At 53.9% G+C, this 22,832-nt stretch overlaps 1 protein-coding gene across 1 annotated transcript in view; it reads left to right on the forward strand.

Annotated features, from left to right (window-relative positions):
- The window catches only part of MYLK (myosin light chain kinase), a 285,085-nt gene that overhangs the window by 167,964 nt on the left and 94,289 nt on the right, over window positions 1–22,832 (forward strand). The window contains exons 5-11 of the mRNA XM_055127484.1: window positions 1,022–1,187; window positions 2,278–2,443; window positions 5,163–5,181; window positions 6,937–7,472; window positions 7,841–8,047; window positions 13,709–13,843; window positions 15,654–15,806. Of these exons, the coding sequence (XP_054983459.1) occupies window positions 1,022–1,187; window positions 2,278–2,443; window positions 5,163–5,181; window positions 6,937–7,472; window positions 7,841–8,047; window positions 13,709–13,843; window positions 15,654–15,806 (1,382 nt within the window). The remainder of the gene's footprint in view (window positions 1–1,021; window positions 1,188–2,277; window positions 2,444–5,162; window positions 5,182–6,936; window positions 7,473–7,840; window positions 8,048–13,708; window positions 13,844–15,653; window positions 15,807–22,832) is intronic.

The following is a 22,832-nucleotide window of genomic DNA, read 5'->3' on the forward strand; positions in this document are numbered from 1 at the left end:
GTCGGGGGGGAGAGGAATGTTTATTTCTATTTATAATCCTGCTAATAATAGAGTTTAGGCTTACAGTGCTCCAAAGTCACCACCAGTGACCCTGTCCCTCCACCGATGTCTCAAGGTCTCTCCCACCCCCGAGCTGCCTTCCAAGAAACTCATGTGTTTTAATTTAACAATTCGTATCCAAGACCCTCATCCCTTGTCTTTATGTTACCTCCATTTACTTTATCAGTCCCCCATACTTTCCCTTTCTTGGCATTCTCGGTTCTGTAATCCTGACCCACGTGGCCGTATCACTTGGTACCTTCCATCCCCATCTTGTTGCACTGATGTCACAGTATTTGTCCTCTCTCTGACTTTGCTCAGCACATCCCCTTTAATTCCTTCCAAGTTGCAACAAATATCAAGATTATATCTTTTCCTCACAGCTGCATACTATTCTATCATGTGTGTCTGTGTGTGTGTGCATGCATGTGTGTGTGTGTGTGTGTGTGTGTGTGTGTATCACAGTTTTCTTTTTCTAGTCCCCTGTGGAGCTTTTATTTCTTACTCAGGCAAGAGGACAATTTGACTATCCTTAGACAGCAGGAGACTAGCTTGTGATCACTTAGGGATCCAGATTCCTTCCATGTTGGGGGCCTTAGAGCCCACACTCTGCATGTGGTCAGAGGAGAGGGCAGGGGAGGATGGAGAGAAACATAGGTGTTTCTGGGTCCTATCTGGGAGCAGCACACAGCATTTTCCCTCACCGCTTATTAGCCAGAACCTAGGCACTGGAGCAGTACATGTAGAATCAGGTGTATTGTTCTTCCGGGGAGCTGAGTCTAGACTCATGCCTAAAATACAGGGCAAATACGTGTTGGAACCACAGATTTTCAGGGATGCCTTGGAGATGGAGGCTTCGTCTGGGATTGCTGCTCTTTGCTGGCTTCTGGCCTCAGCTGAAGTGACTGAGAAGAGCGGGGAGGTGGGGTTGCAGGTCTGAACTGCTGTATCTGGACTGAGAGTCTATGCCATTCCTTTCCAGGGACAGGATTGCAGCCCCCACCGTGGAAAGCCGGCCCAGCATCTGGGGAGAGTGTCCACCAAAGTTTGCAACCAAGCTGGGTCGAGTGATAGTCAGAGAAGGACAGACAGGACGATTCTCTTGCAAGATTATGGGCCGGCCCCCTCCACAGGTTACGTGGCTCAAGGTGAGGGTTGTGTTGGGGCCAGACCTGGGAAAGCTGGAGGTTCACGGCCAGACACGGGGAGTGGTGGGGGTCTGTTTCTCTAGTCCCTCCCTCTGTTTCCACAGTCACTGGGGTCCGTGAGCAGTGTGAGAGACATAGCCAGCTGGTCCTTGCCCCAACTACATACACTCTACTACCCAGACCAAAGTCCTAGTGTCCACACACTCTCCAGACAGCAGAGGACTTGGGACCAAGAAGGGCTTGAGCATCCATCTCTGTGCTCTGAAGCAGGTTTCAAGCTTCAGAGCTTCAGGACTGGTTTCAAGCCACACACACATGCACCTGGACCCCAAGGTGTGTGCAGATGAGCAACTACTGGCTCCCTTGAAACTCTGAGTGCCTGATCTGCAAGGCAGAGGGAGTCCCACCTGCCTCAGAAATGCTGCTGGGGGCTTCCAGGTGAAAATCTTTGTGAATGCTTTGGGCTGGGCCCTGTGAAGGCTGAGTGGGTGAGAGGAGGAAAGCCACACGGGGGAGTCAGAAGCAGAGCAGAGAGGAGCTTGGGGACACCAAGGAGGCAGTTCATACTGGTGAATTTCTGGATTAGAACGAGGGAATGAGGGGGCTGCAGAAAAGGTACCGGGGATTGGCACATGCCCTGCGTGCAGCCAACTCCAGTTTGATCCCCAGCACCACTTTTGGTCCCCTGAGCAGTCCCTGGAATGATCCCTGAATACAGACCCAGGAGTAAGCACCCCAGATGTGACTCAAACCACTACCACCACACCCACAATTAGGTAGGATAGATACTTAACCTTCCAGTTCTTCTGAGCTGGCCTTGGGGGAACAATTCAAGAGGAGAGGTCAGGAAGACTAAAGAGAGGAATGTAGGGTTTCCACATCCAACACTGACCCCTTTGAAGCCAGCATAATATCGGTTGCTCTGTCCTCGGAACCACAGGCCCACATCAGTGTTGGAGCCTTTTGAAACCCTGAGAGTCCATCTGAGTTTTGTGTCGTTGCTGCTGTTGTGGGGGAGAGGAGGGCAGAGATGGGGACATAGCTGCCCAAAGGCCAGCTGCTTCTGTTCATACCATGTCTCCTCGCACAGGGAGACGTGCCCTTGCAAGCCAGTGCTCGCGTGTGCATGTCGGAGAAGAACGGCATGCAAGTTCTGGAGATCCGAGACGTCAGCCAGGAGGACGCGGCCGTGTACACCTGCTTGGCAGTGAATGGTTCAGGGAAGGCCTCCATGTCCTCCGAGCTCTCCATCCAAGGTACCTGTCCAGGACTGGGGCTAGGGCTGAGGCCGGCGAGACAGTCCAGCAAGTAGGGTTCTTGCTTGCCTGTGGCCAACCTGAGTCCAACCCCCGGCATCCCTATGGCCCCTGAACACTGATGGGAGTGATTCCTGAGTGCAGGCTAGGAGTGGTGGCTCTGAGCATCGCCAGGTGTGGCTCAAAACCAAAGAAAAATTAAGGGAATGGCTGAGGTCCACACCACTTCCAAGGGGCCACTTGTGCACACCCAGTACACTCAGTGTCCAGTACACTCAGTGTCCAGTGCACTCGGCATCCAGGCACTCCCCAGGGGCTGCATGTTGAACCAGCTGCATAGATACACTCTCCCTGTCAGTACCCTGCACCCACACCTGTGTTTTCAGTCTCTCCTTGCTTACACCCATGTTTGGTCTCTCTAAAGGTTGGTTGGGAGGGTGGGCCTGGCTTGTATCTTGCCATCGCCCCCTAGCGAACCTGCTGAAACCGGAAATGAGCATCATTCTGTACTCCAGACCGAGGGGGCCTCATCTGACTCAGTCTCCTCCCAGGGCCCAACCTGGACACTCACCATTGCCCTCTCCTCTTGCTAGAGTCTGTCCACTCTTTCTGTGACACTTCTTTTCTCTGTATGCTTCTGGTCCCCTGAGTTTCCTATTCATTCTCTGATGGGGAACTCAGGTATCTGGGCTGGGAAAGGAAGGGAAGGGTTGGACAGGACAGGATGGGATGGGACGGGGTCAGGGCATCAGCGCACTGGTGTTAACAGGAACTGTGAGAAGGTGGGATCTGGGGATCAAGGAGTGGCCTTGGGTGATGTCGGGAGGCAGGACATGGCCTGTGGGTGGGGACTGGGGAGCAGGACATGGCCTGTGGGTGGGATGTGGGGGATAGGGCGTGGCCTGTGGGTGGAGTTGGGGCAGGGCGTGGCCTTGGGTGGAGTCTGGGCAGGGCTTGGCCTTCATTCTCATTTTCACCTCTCCTTTTCTCCCTTTGCTCTCAGACGTTTTGGCTTGAGTGTGTGTGGTTTCCTTTTTACTTTTACCATTCAACAATTGTATACCAATCAATTGGGCTTTATAGCTTCAATTCAGAACTGAGATTGCATTATCTTTCTTTTTAAAACACATGATTGTTATATTATTTTAGTGCATTTTAGCATAAAAATTGGGAGTCCTTGGGGGCCACCTCCCTGGCAGTGCTTGGGGCCACCAGGGCTACATCCAGAGTGTTAAGTCAGTAGTGTGGGACTGGAGTGTGCCCAGGCCCTCTACATGCTGGTCATACATACAAAAAACTAAATTAAATACATGTAAAGTCATTTAAATTAAAAATAAATTTTAGAAGTTTCTAAACTTAGTTGCCTACCTTCAACTTTTTAGGAAAAGAAATTACTGAGTACCCCAGCCCCAAAATCTACCTTAATAAATAGGAAATGCCCCACCTGCACCCAGGGCTATTACTGCCCCCTGGTTCATTATCGAAACCCCTGCCCCCATGGGGAGACTATAACCCACTTTAGGAAACTGAATTGGATCAGTCTTCAGATTTATGCAAAAGCCTTCGAATACTATGCAGACATTTCTTAACATTAAAATATTATTCACAAGTAGTATTTGTAGCTCTCAGCTTCAGACACAGAAGGTTCTCTATGGATGTGGCCATGTCGATATGCCCTGAAGCTCAAAGACATTGTTAGCCAGGCTAGACTCAGAGTTGTACCATCTTGTAAAAAGTGTGGTGTCTCTGGGTCACAGAGCTTGGCATGTAAAGAAGATTGGGAACAATTCTTTCTCTTTGTTATGACTTTTAAGCACTTGCATGTATTTTGGCAAGTCAAAGTGCAATCAGATAATAGTGAATTTGGATTTTAAAGCAATAGAAATGTTTTTATTGTAGAACTCATAAAATTCAAATGGGCAGTTTTTAAGTCAATAAATATCAATTTGAGTGTTTGTCACAACCCATAGAAAGGAGTCCTACCCAGAGACCAGGCTTACACATGTGTATTTGCACCTTTATCCCTGTGCTGTGTTATACCTGGTACATGCTGGTATTTTTATTTCCATTCTACACCTTTCTGGGGGAAACCATGCTGGTCTTGAGTATGGAATTTGACTTCACAGAGGACAAGGATCCTGTCCTGCAGGCCCCTGCTGCCTGCACCAAGTTAGGCTTCTAGTACTGTAAAACACAAAATCTAAAACACAAAGATTGTTCTTTTCTGAACCCCGGAACACCAGATGAGTCCTTACTGGGGGGATGACCTTCAATGTTTGCTTTTCTCTTTGTCTTCTATTAGGAGACATTTTAAAATCTTCCACAATAAAATAGTGTGGCAGAAAAAAAAATAGGGGGCATGCTTTTTCTTCTTTTTTTGTCGGGGGGGTCCTATTTGGGAGATATATTTCCTCTTTAATTGAATAAAATTATACTTTTCCCTGCACATTTAAACATTTTTGAGTTTGGGGGCTGCACCCAATGGTGCTCAGGGCTTACTCCTGGCTCTGTAATGAGGGACCACTCCCGGCAGGGCGTGTGATACCCTATGTGATACTGGGGATCAAACCATGTCAGCTGCAGGCAAGTGCCTCACCCACAGTACAATAAATATCTCCAGCTCCTCGACTTGTTTAAAGGTATGTAAAATGCTCCACTACTAGTTGTTACTCCCATTAATAAAGTAGTCTACTAATACTTCTGCCCTTCCCCCCTCTAGGTTTGGACCGTGTCAGCAGGTAAGTCTAGACTTACCTTTTCTTGGGTTTCTGTCTTACAGACCCTGTCAGCAAAGAGAGTTGTGCTAAAGAAATTCCCTGACTTTCTGAGTTATCACAGAGGGAGGGACAACTGACCACGTCAAAAGAAGGGGAGGAGACTGCCCATGGGGTGGGGTGGGGTTACAGCAGATCTGCTCCCCTGCTCTCATATGCCCTCCTGGCTCAATGACGTGTCTCTCAGGTCTGTGTTGGCTGTGAGTCGGAAGGGGCGGCCCCTGAACGCCTCCCCCCGCTGGCTCGCCTGCCCCTTCCTACAAATATGCTCAGAGCCGGGCTCACTGTGTGGGGAGCTCAGGGCCAGGCAGAGAAGAGCAACAGACAGAGCAGCCGGAGCACTCACAAATAGGGGGTACAGCAGCGGCCCTGATCGGAGCTTGGGGGCCAGAGAAGCCCTCAGCTGGGGGTTGGAGCTATAGCACAGCGAGTAGGGTGTTTGCCTTGTACGCAGCCGACCCAGGTTCGATTCCCAGCATCCCATATGGTCCCCTGAGCACCACCAGGAGTAATTCCTGAGTGCAAAGCCAGGAGTAACCCCTGTGCATTGCCAGGTGTGACCCAAAAAGCAGAGAAGCCCTCGGATACACTCACCATGTGGGCTGAGGCCTGGGAGGTGCCCCTCACGCGTGTGTGTGAGAGGGCTGAGGGGAGATCTGGGCGTCGGCAAACACCAGCGCTGCACTTTGATGCCTTAGATCACCCTCAGTGTGAGCACCCAGTGGCATCAATGCTTCAGGGAGAAGGAGACCCAAGTGAATGCCCAGGGGCTGTGGGGGTTCAGGGTCAAGAGGCCCCACTTACGGGGGCTTTCTTGCAGGCCTCGAGGATACTACTTTTCCTTTGGGACAGTCCTTCTTGCTAGGATATTCCCAGGGGCACGGCTTTAGTATGTGTGAGGGTATTACTCGTGTGTTTAGAGTAAGTGGGTGAGGGAATGCAGTGTCTAAAGGGGGATGCTCTGACTAGCTTGGCCCCAGAGTACAGGGAGAAGGAGAGAAAGCGAGGAGGGGAGGGGGAGAAGAGAGAGATGAGAAGCACTGGGGGTCAGGTGGGGGCGCTCAGGTGCAAGGTGGTGTTCAGGAATGACAGGGCCAAACCACAGAGTCAACAGCACTGAAATCAAGAGACCCAAAGGCTAACAGCCAAGCTTCGGAAGGTAGCTGTGAAAAGGGCAGCTGGAGAGGGGAGGGGAGGGAGCCTGGGAGCATGGGCCACGGGAAGCCAACCCTGGTGGTGCTGCAATACTGGATATCTAAAACCCAACTGTGGATAATTTGTAAATCATGCTGCTTTAACAAAATTTTTAAAATTAAAAAATTAGAAGTTAAAAACCGGAGAGTAACTGTAGGGGCTCGTGGGGGGGCCTGTAGCACATGGGCAGAGTGGGTCAGGAGACCCAGGGACCCAGTTTACTCTCAAAGCAGGGTGGGGTCCTGGAAAAGGGAAACAGGTGGAGCGAAGGGCATTGCTCGTCGGCCCTGGGTGGCCACTGGGTGGGACGGGGGGACATGGAGAGTGGCTCCTGACTTCCGGCCCAGGAACCTGCCAAAAGGGCCCAGGTAGGCTCTAGCTCTGACTCTCGGCCTGGGGAACTGTATGGCCCAAGATCGTGCACCTGCCAGCCGGTAAGCCATGCTGTGACTAACTAGATGGTCTCTGACTACCCCCTTTTTTCTCCCTGTTTTCTTCACCCCACCCCTGCCCCCTGCCTAAAAGACCCCTGGTGAGAGGCCCAACGGCCCCCGAGGCAGACAGCAAGGAGGAAGTGACCAATGGACTGGCCAAGAGACCCACCCAGGGTGACCCGGAGTTCATGGCCCCAAGTCAGAAAAGCCCCAACTCTGAGAGAAGCGGCTCCCCCGTCTGGACCCCAAACAGCCCGGGTCAGCCCCCAAGGGACTGCAAGCTGGAGGCGACCAGAGACTCACCCCGAGGGGCCCTGCAGACCACCACCCTGCAGAAGACTTCCAGTACCATCACTCTGCAGAGCACGAGGGTGCAGCTTGGGCCGAGAGCAGTGGTCTCAGGCGCACCCCTGCTCTCCCGAGGAGAGAAGGGGACGGCCCCTGTGCCCCCGCCAGCCCCCCTCTCCTTCAGGCAGTCGGCCCTAGGAAGCCACGAAGTTGGGAGCAAGACTGCTACCAGGATGACCCCTGTGGAGAGCCAGAGGGAGTCAACAGCCCCCAAATTCGAGAGGAAACCCCAGAGCCAGCAAGTCAGCGAGGACCAAGCAGTGGAGTTCAGATGCGAGGGTGAGTGGAGGCCACCAAGCCCGGGCCCGCTGCCTGCAGCACGAGGCCCACAGAAGCCCCCAGTCTCTCAGGAAGGCCTCGGACAAGTACTAGCCCTTGGTCTGAAGAAGCAGAATCTTGGCCAGTTGTTCACTGCTGAGTAGATTTGGGATGACCCTGTGCCCTCCTTAGACCCCCAAGAGGGGAAAACTCATCCTTACTTTCAGCATCATCAGAAACAACTCCAGAGGCCTCTCTTTCTCCCTCCCTCACCCCCAAGGGCCTTACAGAGCAGAGGAATGGGGGTAACAGTCACGGGGAGAGTGGGGGTATGACTGTCCAGCCAGTGATGTAACTGGTCCCTTTCCCATCCTGTATCCCGCCTCTAGTTTCAGGCATCCCGAAACCCCAAGTGGCCTGGTTCCTGGATGGTGCCCCCGTCAGGAGCCGGGAAGACAGCGCCGAGGTCTCTGAGGATGGGGGGGTGCACTACCTGCGCTTGCGTAGAGCCCGGGCACTGGACAGTGGCCGCTACAGCTGCACCGCCTCCAACAGCCGGGGCCAGGTGTCCTGTGAATGGAATCTCCTGGTGAAGAGTAAGTGCACCCAGCCCCAGGTCCCCTGGGTCTTCCTCTTGGAGGGGCTCCTGGCTCCGCTCAGTCCCTCCGTTTGCCCCCCTGTACCCGCCAATCCTCGTGTGTACCTGCCTGACAGTCCACCTGCTCACAAGGGCCACGGTCATTGCTGTGTCCATCCTGACCCAGGCTGCAGCACTGAGCCACGTCAGGGTCAGCCCAGCCCCGCGCGCCTGTTTGCCTGCTCATCTGTCTGAGTAGTTTCCTGATGCTCCAGAGAGCCAGATACTGTCCCCAGATGTCCCCTCCTGCTCTTAGAGTGTGAGAGGGTATGAGGTTCCTGTTTCTTATAGTGCTAGTGTCTGTTACCTGGGGGCCACACTCAGTGGTACTCGGGGCTTCTTCCTAGCTCTTGCTCAGTGTCACACCTGGCGGTGCTTAGAGGACCACGTGTGGCACAGAGACGGAATCTGATCAGTCGCATACAAGCCCCTTAATTGATCTCTGTCCTATCTCTCTGACCCCAGCAGGGCAAGCTCACTGTGGGGAGCATCAAAGCTGTGGAATCTTATGACTTATCAAAGCTAATGATTTGCAGGGCTTGCCTAGCAGTGTTGGGTGGGGGTATTCCCAGCTCTGTATTTGGGGTCACTCCTGGTGTTACTCAGGGGTCACTCATGGCATTGTTTGAGGGTCACTCCTGGCATTATTGGGGTCACTGCTGGTGTTGTCGGGGTCACTGCTGGCTGTGTCATGGGACTCTTAAATTCAAGCCAAGCCTTGAACCCAGCTCTCTGTTGGGATGTATTCACCCCATTGAGCTCTCTCTCTCTCTCTCTCTCTGCTCCTAATGACACTTTGTTGTTGCTGCTGTTTTTTGGTGGGGCAAACCCAGCTGTGCTCTGGGACTACCCCTGGCAGGCCTGGGGGCTGCTATGTGGTCCTGGGGATTAAGCTGGGGCCAGTCGTGTACAAGATCAACACTCTACTCTCCTATCATTCTGGCCCTTTGGATGCTTCTTAAACAAGATTGCCATTGTGTTGTTTATATACTGCTTTCTATCCTGATTCTACCCTACTTTGTCCATGTTTAGGGGGCTGGAGTGATAGCACAGCAGGTAGGGCGTTTGCCTTGTACGCGGGCAACCAGGTTCAATTCCCAGCATCCCATATGCACTGCCAGGAGTAACCCCTGTGCATTGATGGGTGTGACCCCAAAAAAAAGCAAAAAAAAAAAAGTTAATTTGTCCATGTTACATAAACATCTTTAGTATTAATATTTGCAAACATAATTTCAGTGACTGCATAGTATTTTGCAGGTGCATGTATCTTTATGAAGGCAAGCTCTGATCACTCATTATTGATTCAGATCATTTCTAATCAATACCACAAGGATATAGAAGCAGCAAATTGTAGCTATTAAACACTCTATAGGATAAGTAATCTGCTTATTTGCTGCAAAATAAGTTGTTTATCATTTTTTATTGTTGTTTTTCACTATACTGGTGATGGTCAGGCCTTACTCCAGACTCCACATTCAGGAATCACTCCGGGAATATTCAGGGGACCATATGTGGTACCAAGGACCAGGTCAGCAAAATGCAAGACAAGTGCCTACTCATTGTACTCTTTCTCTGGCACCTGCTTCAAAATAAATTGTTAGCAAAAATGGGAAAAGGAAAGAGAAATGAAAGGAGACACAGTGTATATCTTTGATGAAAAGATATGTCAGAACATCATCAATTCCAGTATAAAGACACTGTATAGAACCCAGGTAAGACCACCTTTATAAAATAAAATATTTTTACAAGAACATCAGAAAATTTGAGCATTAATGAACTATTTCATGAAAAAGGAACTTGTTCTACTTTTTTGATGTGATTATGGTCTTGGAAATAGTTTTAACTTCATGTATTTTAGAGACTAAAACAGTGATTCATTTGGAGTGAAATGATTGTCCAGTGGACAAGTGGATTGTTCACTTGCCTCGTCATGATTTACCCGGGTTTCATCTCCAGCATGACACCTAGTCCCCTGAGCCCAGACAAGAGTAATCCCTGAGTGCAGTCACCATGGATATGGCCCAAAACAAATAAAAAGAAGAGTTATTTATTGGATGAGATTTATGATTTTTTAATTTAAAAAAAAAATTGGGTTGATCAGGGCTTTCTTCTGGCTCAGCATTCAAGCCGTGTCAGCCATATGCAAGGCAAGTGTCTACCCGGCTGTACGATCATTCCAGCCCTTATAATTATATTAATTAATAAATGAATTATTTCTTCAATGCCAGGGATTGAATTCAAGTCGTAAGCATGCAAAAACATGTGCTTTGTTGCTGAGCCATATCGCTGGTCCTGGAGAAATTTGTGGTTTCTGGCATTTGCCCCAGAGATGATCCAGGCATAGACGAAGTGGTTAGGGGTTTGGGCCATGAATTGATGATCATTAAAATTGAGAGAGGGGAAAGTGAGGGTTACTGTGCTGCTTGCTTTACTTTTGTATGTTTTTAAAATTTGCATTAAAAAAGTAACTTCAAAAAAAGAAAAGAACAGAATGGAGTGATCAGCACATGCTGTCGAATCCCTTTTAGACGTGACGCCTTGTTGAGGCCAACAGGGAGACAGGGCCAGGACACAGCGTTAGGGAGGAAGTTCCGGTTCAGAGCCATGCGTGCCTGATGCGTGTGTGACAGGAAGGAATCCTGTGTGCCCTCATGTGGGCAGGAGCCACGTGTCCATGAAACACTTAGGAAGGGACACCCAACTTGCTTTTAGAAAATGGGAGTGCTGGGAGCTACTTTATTCATAGCGCTTAGGAGTGGGGGACGGCCTGGCAGTGCTGGGGTCAAGCCCATATCTCCTGCGAGCAAGGCCAGGGCACTCACCCTGGAGCCATCTCCCTGCCCCACGTCCTTGACTTCTTAATTGGGGTTTAACTATCATGGTGAATTCCCTTGGAAGAAATCGGCTCCATTGCATTTGGTAATGAGAGTGCCCAAAGGCAGAATCCCCAAGGTCAGGGACAAGGTTTGTGAGATTATGCACAAAAGACAAAGCAACAGGTTTTCACTGGCTTCCACTGGAGGGCTGGCTGGCATCATTAAATGGAAACCAGTATTGTTGAATTATTCAAAGGAAGCTGTGCTGAGAGTGAAAACAAAGTTTTGAGTGTTGGAAAGCTAACACAGAGTTGAGGATGGGAATTTACAGAGTGCTACAAAGATCAAGTTCTTATCAAACTCCAGCTGTTTGTTTCTGAATAAATGAGCCTCAGAATGTTGCAAGCCTTTGGTTCATTTCCAGAATTTTTACTATTCCGGCCAGTATTTTTGCTGCTTTTTTTGAAGTAGATTTTCAGAAGTCCTTGTTTGACATTCCAGAAGTACTCCCCTGTTTTCTCAGAGAAACTAGCTATGCAAAAACTGCCCAGCCTGCAAAACCTTTCCCGTTGGAAGGTCCGGGGAGGGGTCCAGACATGACTCCATGGCAGAATGTCCGCCTTGCAGAAGCCAGGGTGAGAGTTGGATCCTGGCAGCACCACCAGTGGGGCTCTCTGGTACCTCTCCCGCCCAGCAATCAAGTGAGTGAGATCAATACAGTCCATGCGTATGAGCCCCAGTCATTAGAACAATAGTGGGAAGAGAAAGAGGGGTCCTTACTTCCCTCTCGGCAGACACTTGACAGATAGAGGTCAACTGATGTGTGTCCCCTCATCATCTCCTGCAACCCCAAACCCTCTCTTTGCCCATCACTGAAGACTTGTCTTTTTCCCATAGTGGGACTTTTCTTTCCATCCCTCTCCCCTTCCACAAAGATGGTATCCAGTAACCGCTGGCCCCTCACCTTACCCTCATTCATTCACCACCCCCCTCCCCACTGGCCCCTGTCCATGGCCTCTTTCTCCTCCCTGCACATACTCTGGTTTGAGGTCTCGCCTCCATGCACCCTCATACTTGCTGTCCGCACACAGCTCCCACTTGATGACAGCAAACGCTAGGGGCTGGGAGAGGCCCCATGGGCTGACCACATGCTTAGCATGCAGGACGCCTTGTTCTGGTCACTGGCACAACCAGGAGCAGCCCCTGAGCACAGAGCCTTGGAGATGCCCATGAACACTTTCAGGTGTGTCCCCAAAATTCAACGCTTGACAATGGCCAACTTTCATCAAGAATATTCCGCATGGGGGCTGGAGAGATAATAAAGTGGGCAGGACACTGGCTTTGCAGCAGCCGACTAAGTCCAATTCCTAGCAACTCAACTCCCAGTTTAGAGCCAGGTGTGGCTAGAACGCGCGCGCACGCGCGCGCACACACACACACACACACAAACACAAATATTCTCCAGGCTAAGCTTTGTGCTAAACCACCCAGAAAATTATGGGTTAGTGAAAAATTATTAAATCAAATGACAAGGAACACACTGAGCCGTTGTCATTTGAGTTAGTCCCAGATTAGATAAAGGCATTATAATTATAATTATAATTATAAGGATGCACTGCCAGCCGTGGGCTCGGGGTCTGAGGTGTAAAAGCCATGGTGAGTTGGGACAGTCAGAGAGAAGAGACCCTCTTCTTAGAGTAGCACCAAGACAGGTGGGGAGGAGGGGTCCTGCGGGTGTTCTGGGGTACGCACAGGTGGAGCCTGGGTGGAGGAGATCTGAGTGCTTCCTCACCTGCAGGGTTTCGTGACGGGGATAAAGCCAGGCCCCATGTCAGTGGTGTAGAGATGAGGCATGTCTATAGAGCTGACCACACTGGGGCTGGAGTGATAGCATAGCAGGTAGAGCGTTTGCCTTGCACGCGGCCGACCCGGGTTCAAATCCCAGCATCCCGTATGGTCCCCTGAGCACCGCCAGGAGTAATTCCTGAGTGCAGAGCCAGAAGTGTAGAGCTGACCACAGAACCTATAGTGCTGCCAGCAGGAGACCCAAGCCACAGCGACCAACTTCAAACTGCACCTGTCCAGGAGACAGGCTGTGGGTGGGAGGGAAGCGAGGGGCACTGGTGGGCCTGGTGCTAGAGCACTGTGTGTGGCAACACTGCTGTGTATGACTATGCAAACCACACCGCCTTAATATTTTCTTTGAATCTGGTGTTACAACTATAGCACATTTTTGGGGAGGTGAGGGGAGCTTTTTGGGTCACACCTGACAATGCTCAGGGGTTACTCCTGGCTTTGCACTCAGGAATCACTCCTGGTGGTTCTTGGGGGACCATACAGGATGCTGGGGATTGAACCTGGGTTGGCCACGTGCAAGGTAAATGCTCTCCCTGCTGGACTATCGCTCCTACTCCAAATGTGCCTTAATATTTTTAAATTTTTATGTAGTACTGTAGCACTGTCATCCCATTGTTCATTGATTTGCTCAAGCGGGCACCAGCAACGTCTCCATTGTGAGACTTGTTGTTACTGTTTTTGGCATATCGAATACGCCACGGGTAGCTTGCCAGCCTCTGATGTGAGGGTGGGATACTCTTGGTAGCTTGCCGGGCTCTCCAAGAGGGATGGAGGAATTGAACCCAGGAATTGAGCCCTACCCGCTGTGTTATTGCTCCAAAGATGTTTTGAAAAAAAACCTTCACCCCCTCTCACTGGAAATGCTCCATGGGGGAGGTGCTGAGGGCAGTCAGGCTCCAAGGAGGCCCCGGGCAGCTGGGCTCTGAGGCTCTGTCCCTCTCTTGCAGGGCCAGCCCCAAGGGAGGTGGTGCCCTCCTTTTCTCACACGCTGAAGGACTGCGCCGTCGCCGAGGGCCAGGACTTTGTGCTCCGGTGCTCAGTGCAGGGGACCCCGGAGCCCCAGATCACCTGGCTGCTCAATGGTGAGTCCCGCTGACTGACGCCCCGCACTTTGTTTCTCTGGCGCCAGCTCTTTGTGGGGGAGAGATGGGTAAGCGATCTGGTCTTGGCAGGCCCCCCTGGCGGGGAGTCCAGCCCGCTGTCGTGGCACCATGCAGAAAACGCTCACTGAAGGTGACTTGGGGCAGTTTTCTTGGTGTCAGTTACTCATCCATTGAGGGTTTTTTTTTTTTTATCATTGAAAATGTATGAAAAGTATTTTGACTTTCGAAAAAGCTTCATCGAAACAGGAGGGTCATGTCATATTGGGCCCACAGTCAGTAGTTGGCTGAGCCTTGGTCCCACCACTGTGTGGGAATTCTGAACACAGCCCCCGACCCACACCACCCCACAAGGAATCTTGGCATTAACACACTGACCACAGAGGTGATGATGCTTGTCAGGTCCCCGTGGCCCCTGCTGGGCCCCAGTTCGGGGCTGGCTGGGAAAGTTCCTGAGTTCCTAACACAGTATCCTTGGAGCAGCCTCTGCTCCCTCCCCCCCCAACTTGTGCACGTGTGTGCGTACATACATACACATGCACATACATACATACATAGACACACACCACACATATAGACTGACTCTCCAGTCTTTCTCTCTCTGTGTCTGCCTGTCTGTCTGTCTGTCTGTCTGTCTGTCTGTCTCTCTCTCTCTCTCTCTCTCCCCCCCCCATCCCAGACCTGTCAGACTAGAGCAAAGCAAGGTGGGTGTTGGTGGAAGCACCCATGGGCACAGGTTTCCTTGGTGTTTTGATACAGCCACGGAACATGCTGGTATTTTCACAAAGGAGAGGTTTGAAGGTGTCCCTGCCACAAAAAATTTAAAACAAAAGGCAGTGCTTGGGGAACAGGATCGGGCCGTACCTTTCCCAGCCCCGACCTCGTGGAGCGTAGTGGAGGGGCGCTGGCGTGGCTGTCCTGGGGTATGGAGTGCTCCTCTCCGCCCCGCCTGCCGAGTCCCCCAGCCAGGACCCACGGGGCACCTTCCTGCTGTGAGGCCGGAACCGGAAAGACATCCCAGAGCATGGAGTCTGGAGAAGGGCTGGAGATACAACACAGGGGTCAAGGAGCTCGCTTTGCCTACGGCCAGCCCAGGTCCATCCCTGGAACCCCGAACCCCGCCAGGGGGGATCCCTGAGCACAGAGCTGGTGTAAGCCCAGAACACCATTCAGTGTGGCCCCAATTCTTTTTTAAAAAGTGAAATAAAGTCTCGTGGGTCTGTAGCATCTGGGATGCCATGAGGTCTACAGCATGTACTTCCCTTTCCCTCCAGGGCCTGGTGTCATTTTTATTTTGAGTTTCCTATTCTTATCTTTTCCACGAATCCTAAAACATACCAAAGTTCACCGAAGAAATGCACCCAATCACAGTATTCGGCCAAGGGCCAGGGCTCCTTGCTGACCCCTCTGTGCAGTTGTTGGTGCCTGGCCCCAGCCAGAGGAGCAGACAGAGTCTTTCCAGCCCGATTACCCCTTGAGGCACAGGACGTGGATCAGGGCCTATTGATTTCAGCCTTTTTTTTGGTTTGGGGGCCACACCCAGCAGTGCCCAGGGGTCGCTCCTGGCTCTGCACCCAGGGTCCCTCCTGGTGGGGAGTGAGGGACTGCATAGAGAGCCAGGATCTGACCCCCCCAGCTCCTGCACTTCCTGTGGCCCAGTTTTGCCCTTCCCGCCCACAGCCCTGCACCACCCCTCCCGCTCCTGCCTCTCCTCCCGCAGCCTCTGTCCACTCGCCCGCCCAGAGGCCCTGAGCGAGCCACCACAGCCTGACCCTGGCCCCTGTCTCCCCAGGGCGGCCCATCCAGTACGCCCGCAGCAGCCTCAAGGCTGGCGTGGCCGAGCTCCACGTGCAGGACGCGCTGCCAGAGGACGCGGGCACCTACAGCTGCCTGGCCCGGAGCCCCTGTGGGCAGGCGTCCTGCAGCGCCCGCGTCACCGTCCACGGTAGGCACCCCAACCTCTCAGAAGCCACCTTGACCCTTCTCCCGGGTGTGGGGTGGGTGGGGACACGGGGCCATGGCAGAGGCCATGAGACGGGGGCGGGCAGGGAGGGGGCGCCAGGGCTGGCAGCAAGAAACACACTCACAGCGGGAGCCCTGGAGGGGGCTCTCACCCCCGCGCATATGGGGCCTGGGGCCCTGCATGCACCACTGAGTGCAAGTCTAGAATCTTCGGGGTGGGGGAGGGGCAGGCCAGGCCTTGTCCTTCTGCCCCTGCTCATCCCCCTCCAGGCCTGTTGTCCCATTCACCAGAGTCTGACATCCAGATCATCCAGTTCATACCCACCCGTCACAGATCCCTGGGCCCCCACACACGTCACAGATCCCTGGGCCCCCACACACATCACAGAACCCTGGGCCCCCACACACGTCACAGAACCCTGGACCCCCACACACGTCACAGATCCCTGGGCCCCCACACACGTCACAGAACCCTGGGCCCCCACACACGTCACAGATCCCTGGGCCCCCACACACATCACAGATCCCTGGGTCCCCACACACGTCACAGATCCCTGGGCCCCCACACACGTCACAGATCCCTGGGCCCCCACACACGTCACAAATCCCTGGGCCCCCACACACGTCACAGATCCCTGGGCCCCCACACACGTCACAGATCCCTGGGCCCTCACACACGTCACAGAGCCTTGGCCCCCACATGCCTGAGGGGCCCAGTCCATCCTGAGCACACATGCCATCCCCCACAGAAGGGAGCAGGTCTCCGCTGAGCTCTCTCGGCTGCCTCACGTGGGCTCCTGACCCCAGCGTGTGCGGCAAGCAGGGCTGAGGGGCCCCGGGCTGGGCAGTGCCACCCCTGCTGGCAGAGGCTGGCCCTGAGCTCTCATAGAAGGTGGGGGCACGCCAGCAGCATCTCCTGGGGGGCCCAGCACGGAGCCGCCTCCCTGTCCTTCCAGAAGGACACCTCCCCCCAAATATACATGCTGGGCCCTGGGTGTGCTCAGGCCAGTTATGGCTCAGGGAGGGGCCTTGTTGGGACAGAGGGGTGAGCCCTGAGAGGAGACATCTGTCACTGGCCAGAGGCCCGGCTCTCACCTCCCCAGCAGGGGTGCCCAGCGCTGCCCACGGGGCCCGCCCCCTCCACGGTTAGCCAGCAGCATGAGAACCCAGGGAGGGGGCCTGTGGGCAGAGACGCTCGGCGCCTGCCCAGGCTCCCACCCTCACCTACTGCCCTTTTGTAAAGAGCTTGCTCTGTGTCCCCACACCAGCACCGTCGAGTCTACACCCCCCCCCCATCTGACAGTGTGCACTGCTCAGGGCACCTCGGCCACCCCCGGCTCCAGGGGAGAAACGGGTGGGCAGCACACACGGGCAGTGCCTCCCCGGCCTGCAGCCTGCCTTGTTTATGGAACGGACAGTGCCCCGAGAGCTCTAGGGCCCACGGAGGGAAGCTCCAGGTTTGGCTGAGCTGAGTTCCCTGTGAATGGGGGTCCCCAAATGCCAGAGCAAGTGTGTGGGGCCCTCCTGCTTGGCCTGGGTCTGCGTGACCACCTGCCCCCAAAAGTGTTCTTGGTCATCCTTTGGGGCCACACCTGGCAGTGCTCAGCATGTACACTGGCTCTGTGCTCAGGGAGCACTCCTGGAGGGGCTCAGGACCGCCTGTGTGCTGGGCTGGAGCCCAGGTCAGCCACCGTGAGACAAGCTCCCTGCCCTCTATACTGTCTCTCCAGCCCCAGGAGTGTTGACGTGGGTCTTGGCATGTGATTTGTTTCTGTCTGGGTGGTGCCAAGGATCCAACCTGGGGCCTTATCATGCCCACCATGCATTCCACCCCTGAACTTCCCCCCCACCGCCCTCCTCCGGCTCCCCCAGTGCATTTTCCAGCAGGAACCGAGCCCAGAGACGGCCTTGGCAGGCGCCCTGCAGGACCCCAATGGACTTGCTCCCAGAATAGCCGTGCGAGGGGATTTGCTGGGCCTCCGAGCTGAGGCTCCATACCATACATGGTGAGGGAGGCCCAGGCAGGGCCCGCTCAGGCGGGCAGTGGGGGCGTCTGGGAGGCTGCAGCCCCTCTCGCCTCCCCCCACCCCCCGAGCGCCCGCTCACTGGCAGCATCGTGGGCTCCAGGTCCCTGGGGGAGAGGATGGAGGTGCGTCCCCGGAGGCCTGGTCCCCGCTGTGCCGCCAGCACTGTAGCCAGGGCCCTTCTCTTCTTCAGCCTCACCCTCCTCTCCTCGGGGGCTTGAAGGGGACGTCTGTGTTTCATCCCCGGGACATCGGGAGTTCTCAGCGAGGGGACCCTAGGCCAGAAACCAAGGCAATCGGGAGAGGCTCCCCGCAGGCTCCACTCGAGGGGCCCAGCCACACGGGGGCGCCCTTGGGCCGCGCTTCTCCTCCTACACCCAGGGTCCCGCTGGTCAGAGCCCAGCAGAGACTTGCCAAAGGCCGCATGTGAGGACTCTTCCTCACCTCATTATCCTTCTCCCAAGGTTTCGCAACCGTTCAAAAATTGTTGGTCGGGTCCCGGGACGTATTTTGTAGCTCCTCTCCTCGCTATGCACAAAAGCCTCAGACACTCTGGCGAAAGGGACCTGAGCTGGTGAAAGCCGGGTGAATTTAGTTATGCGTAACTGCGTACAGAGGTGCGTGTGCGTGTGTGTGTGTGCGTGTGCGTGTGTGTGTGCGTGTGCGTGTGCGTGTGTGTGTGCGTGCATGTGTGTGTGCGTGCGTGTGTGTGTGTGTGTGTGTGTGTGTGTGTGTGTGCGCACGCGCAGAATGCACAAGGCTGAAAACTCAGAGGAAGAAGGAAGACTGAGGCTTTTAGCCCCAGCTGTGGAGTGCGCTAGCGCCTGGGTGCTCCAGGAGTCAGCCAAGGCTCTCCCACGGCTGGGAGGCCAGCCCTTCCTTTGCATGGAGGGCTGGAGGAGTCACTCGCTTTGTACGCGGCTTGAATCCCCCAAGCCCTGACCACAGAGCCACCAACAGCCACTGAGCACTGCTGAATATGGCCCCAAACCAAAAAGTTAATTATTAAAAAATTTAATTAAGGGACCAGAAAGGTAACAGAGTGGTTCAAGAGTACAGTGAGGTTGCCTTGCATTCCCAAGTTTGATGCTCGGCACCACTTGTGGCACACTGAGCACTGCCAGGAGTGAGCCCTGAGCACAGAGTCATGAGTAAGCCCTGAGCACAGAGTCACGAGTAGGCCCTGAGCACAGAGTCACGAGTAGGCCCTGAGCACAGAGTCACGGGTAGGCCCTGAGCAGAGTCACGGGTAGGCCCTGAGCACAGAGTCACGGGTAGGCCCTGAGCACAGAGTCACGGGTAGGCCCTGAGCACAGAGTCACGGGTAGGCCCTGAGCACAGAGTCACGAGTAGGCCCTGAGCACTGCTGTGCTTGGGCCCTCCCCAATTAAATTTAAAAGTTTAATTAAGACTTTAAGTAATTTGAGCACAGAGCCAGGAGTAAGCCCTGAGCACCATTAGGTATACTTCCCCAAATTAAATGTAAAGGGATTTAAATTAAGACTTTAATTTTATAATTAAGTTACTTCATTGTATCTAAGTTTTATTTATAATTTGTTATGTTGATCAATACAATTCATAAATAATTGGTTGATGAATTGATAAATTCGTAAATTAAAAGAGAAGGCTACTGTTAGAGATGATTCCACCTCATACAGACCGGTGACTAACAGTTACTGTGCCACTCGTTCTTTGGGCAGCTGTTGGGGACCATTTGGTTCCAGGAATGGGAACCCGTGCCTGCCACCTACAAAGCAGTTTTCCCTTGAGACCCAAAGAGGCTCCTCCCCTGACCCTCACTGGCCAGCCGTGGTGACTGCTGGTGAAGCCTCTCTGAACATCGTTGGGGGAACCTCCCGCTCACCGACCACTAGCGGGCAGAGCTCTGCGGACACTGCAGTGACTGGCCTTGCCATCAGATATGGGACGGGCTATAGTCTGGGCTTGGTTTAGTCTAAAAAGGAGCAGGAGTCGGGGGGCGTGTGTGGCTCCAGCTCTGGGCCACAGGCCTGGCTGGGGGAGCACTGCCCCTCCCTGAGCATGCGCTGGTGCGGGGGCAGGAGGTGGTCCTGAGGGCCCGAGTGACAGCAGACAGGTGCAGGGAAAGCTTTTGTAGTTCGGGGGACTAAAGACACCTCAGTAAGGGCAGGACGGGTACCAGGACACAGTGGACTTGAGGCCTTCTGCCCGGCCAGGCCCTGAGCCCAGAACCGGTCAGCCTGTGCAAGCAGCAAGATAGCCTGAGTGGCCGGGGCAGGGAGCGGGCCCAGCACAGCCCTGGGGGGAGCAGGTGGCGCCTGGCTTCTGCTTCCTCCTAGGCAAACGGGGACTGCCCCTCCAGTGCCGGGCCCACATGTGCTCTGTGCCGGGAGCAGCCCCGCCCCGGGCAGAGCTGGGGTGTGTCTCCCACCTCCCTTCTTGGTGGGGGCCCTCGCCGGACTATGCAGGAAACATCCGTATTCTTGAGTCCCTCCAAAATATTCCTTTGTTCCTCCCACATGAGTAAAACAAAACCACCCCCACACACACACAAAAAAAAAAAACTCGGTTCACCGGGCAACAAATACCCTCTTTCCTGACCTAGCATGGGGCCCAAAGGATGATTTATTCAAATTCCTGCAGCTTCCAGGGAGATCTAAACCACAATAAATATTCACTGCCCTTGAACTGGATCCTTGGAGGAGGGGCCTCGGGGTGCACTTCCTTGGGCTGGAATATTGGACTCTATCTCCCCCTGGAGTATCCTTTTCGGGGCTGACATTCTTGAGTGACTTGATTTATTAACCTGCTAATTGCACCCACTTCGCCATAGTTTCTCATCCCTCCCTAAAGTGCTGACGCCCCCAGCCCACGCCAACCCTGTTAGAGAGGCTCAGGGCACAGCATGTGGCCGTACAGAAAAGCAAAGGGGGCTCCGAAACACTGCACTCGGCACGCGGCATTCGGCAGGCCTGGCCTCAGTGACGAGCCCCTAAAGCAAACAACAGTTCCAGCAGAGTCGCTGTTTAGCCGGCGATGAAAAAAGCATCAGGAGAAACGTGTGTTTCCAGGTGAGCAGCAGGTGGCCAGGCCGCTATAGCTGCAGACCCCCTAAAGCCTCGGCTGAGAAGGCCAGGGGCACACGTGAGGGCTGGACACTGACCCAGAGTATCCATTTTTATTTTTATTTTTTAATGTTAGTCTACTCAAAGCATATGAATGTCTTTTAAATTCTCAGAAGCAGGCAAGGGGCTGTTTGATTGTTTTATGATCCTGTCTTGGTCTTCTGTGGGTGGCAGATTGTGGGCCTGGGCCCCAGAAGGATGCTCAGTAGCATGTGGGCACGTTCCAGACCTGAACAGGACACTTACTGTACTCATAGGCCAGTGACAGTCTCACTGTCCACTTGGGCAGCCCTTCCTGGGGCTGCCAGCTGCTGATTGGCTGGTGTCCGGGCTCAGCAGTGCCCTGAAGAATTTCAGCTTTCGGTTCCTCATGGCAAAAATGTGTTGGTGTTTTTAATTTCTGGTTTGCTTCTGGGGGGTCGGGGCCACCCCAAGGCTGTTGCTCAAGGTCACTCCCGGTGGTGCTCAGGAGTTCATGTGGTGCTGGGGTTCCGGCTCTGGCTCCTGCGGGCAAAGCCTGTGAGCCAGTCCCATAACCCGTCTCTCCCGCCGCCAGTGGCCAGTGTGATGCAAGCTCAGCTGGTGGTGGGGAGCACGTTTCCAGGCCCTCCGGGTGCTCTGGCAGGAGGAATGGCTGGCACTGATCCCTGCTGCATCACAGGGCAGGGAACTTGAAAGCGCCCCCGAAGGGAGAAGGGCCTTAGCAGCTCTCAGACAGCCAGGCCTCCTCAGAGGGGCAGGGAGACATGCCCAGGGCTGCAGCCCTTGCGTCAGTGTGCGAGGCTCGCCGCCCTGGGTGAAGCTGACCTTCCCGTGATGAGTCCTGTCTGGGCAAGGACCTGGACTCCAGGGACAGGAGGAGGCTGCCCTGAGGCCTCTGCCCTGAGGCTGGCTGGGCTGCGAGCGCCAAATAAAGGGAAGCCCGAGGCTCAGCGGTGCTTCCAGAGCCTCCCTTTGGTGGATGACTTATGGGGCCAGAGCTGGGAGTGAATCCAGTTTGCAGTCTTGTGCGTGGTAGGGACTAAGCACGGTAACCAGCTCCAGGGCATGAGGAGAATCCTAAGGTCAGAGACAAAGACATGCCCATCCCACTACCCCCAGTCCCTGCCAGAGATTCATATTCAAGGAATCTGCGAGTGTGAGTATGTGTGTGTGTGCATTGTGTGTGCATGTGTGTGTGCTTATATGTAGGTGTGTGCACGTGCATGTAGTGTATGCACGCGTGTGTGCATGTGTGTGTGCGTGAGTGCTCATGTGTGTACACACATGTGTTTGTGTTTGTTTGCACGTGCTTGTGCGTGTGCTTGAGATGTTGTGGGAGGGCTCCCCACCTGCATTCTCACCTGGGGAGGCTGAGCTGGGCCGTGCAGTGTCCGGGGCTGTGACATCTCTAAGCCAGGCCCTCCCCAGGGTCGGGCCCTGTTGGGAGCTCAAGAAGTGATGGACTTTCTTACTGACTTTTGTCTGTTTTTTACATATGTGTCATCAGTTTAACACAGTGATGCTGGCACCACTCATGGCTCAATGTGTTAAGCTCTTTAAATAGAACATCCCACGAATTTGGGGTTTTGTCTGTAACAAGCTTTGGATGAACCAGGAGCCTGCAAAAAGCCGTTTGCAAATGAATCTACTCGGTGTCTAGAAAGGCTTTTGGACCCCGAAGGGCGGGGGTCTGAGAGCTGCACGTTGGCAGGTAGAGCGAATGCTTCTAAGCAGAAATCCATGATTGCTCTTGCCACTAACCCATAGGAAGGAAAGGATGGGCGCCTGAGGGAAGAGGTGACTCACCGCAGCTGAGGAGTCCAGACCCTGGCCAGTCCCAGGACAAGAGCTGGAGCAGGGCGAGAAGTGGGCCTGAGAAGATCTCATACAAGCTCTTGC

This window comes from Sorex araneus, chromosome 2 (assembly GCF_027595985.1).
Source record: "Sorex araneus isolate mSorAra2 chromosome 2, mSorAra2.pri, whole genome shotgun sequence".
Taxonomy (NCBI): Eukaryota; Metazoa; Chordata; class Mammalia; order Eulipotyphla; family Soricidae; genus Sorex; species Sorex araneus.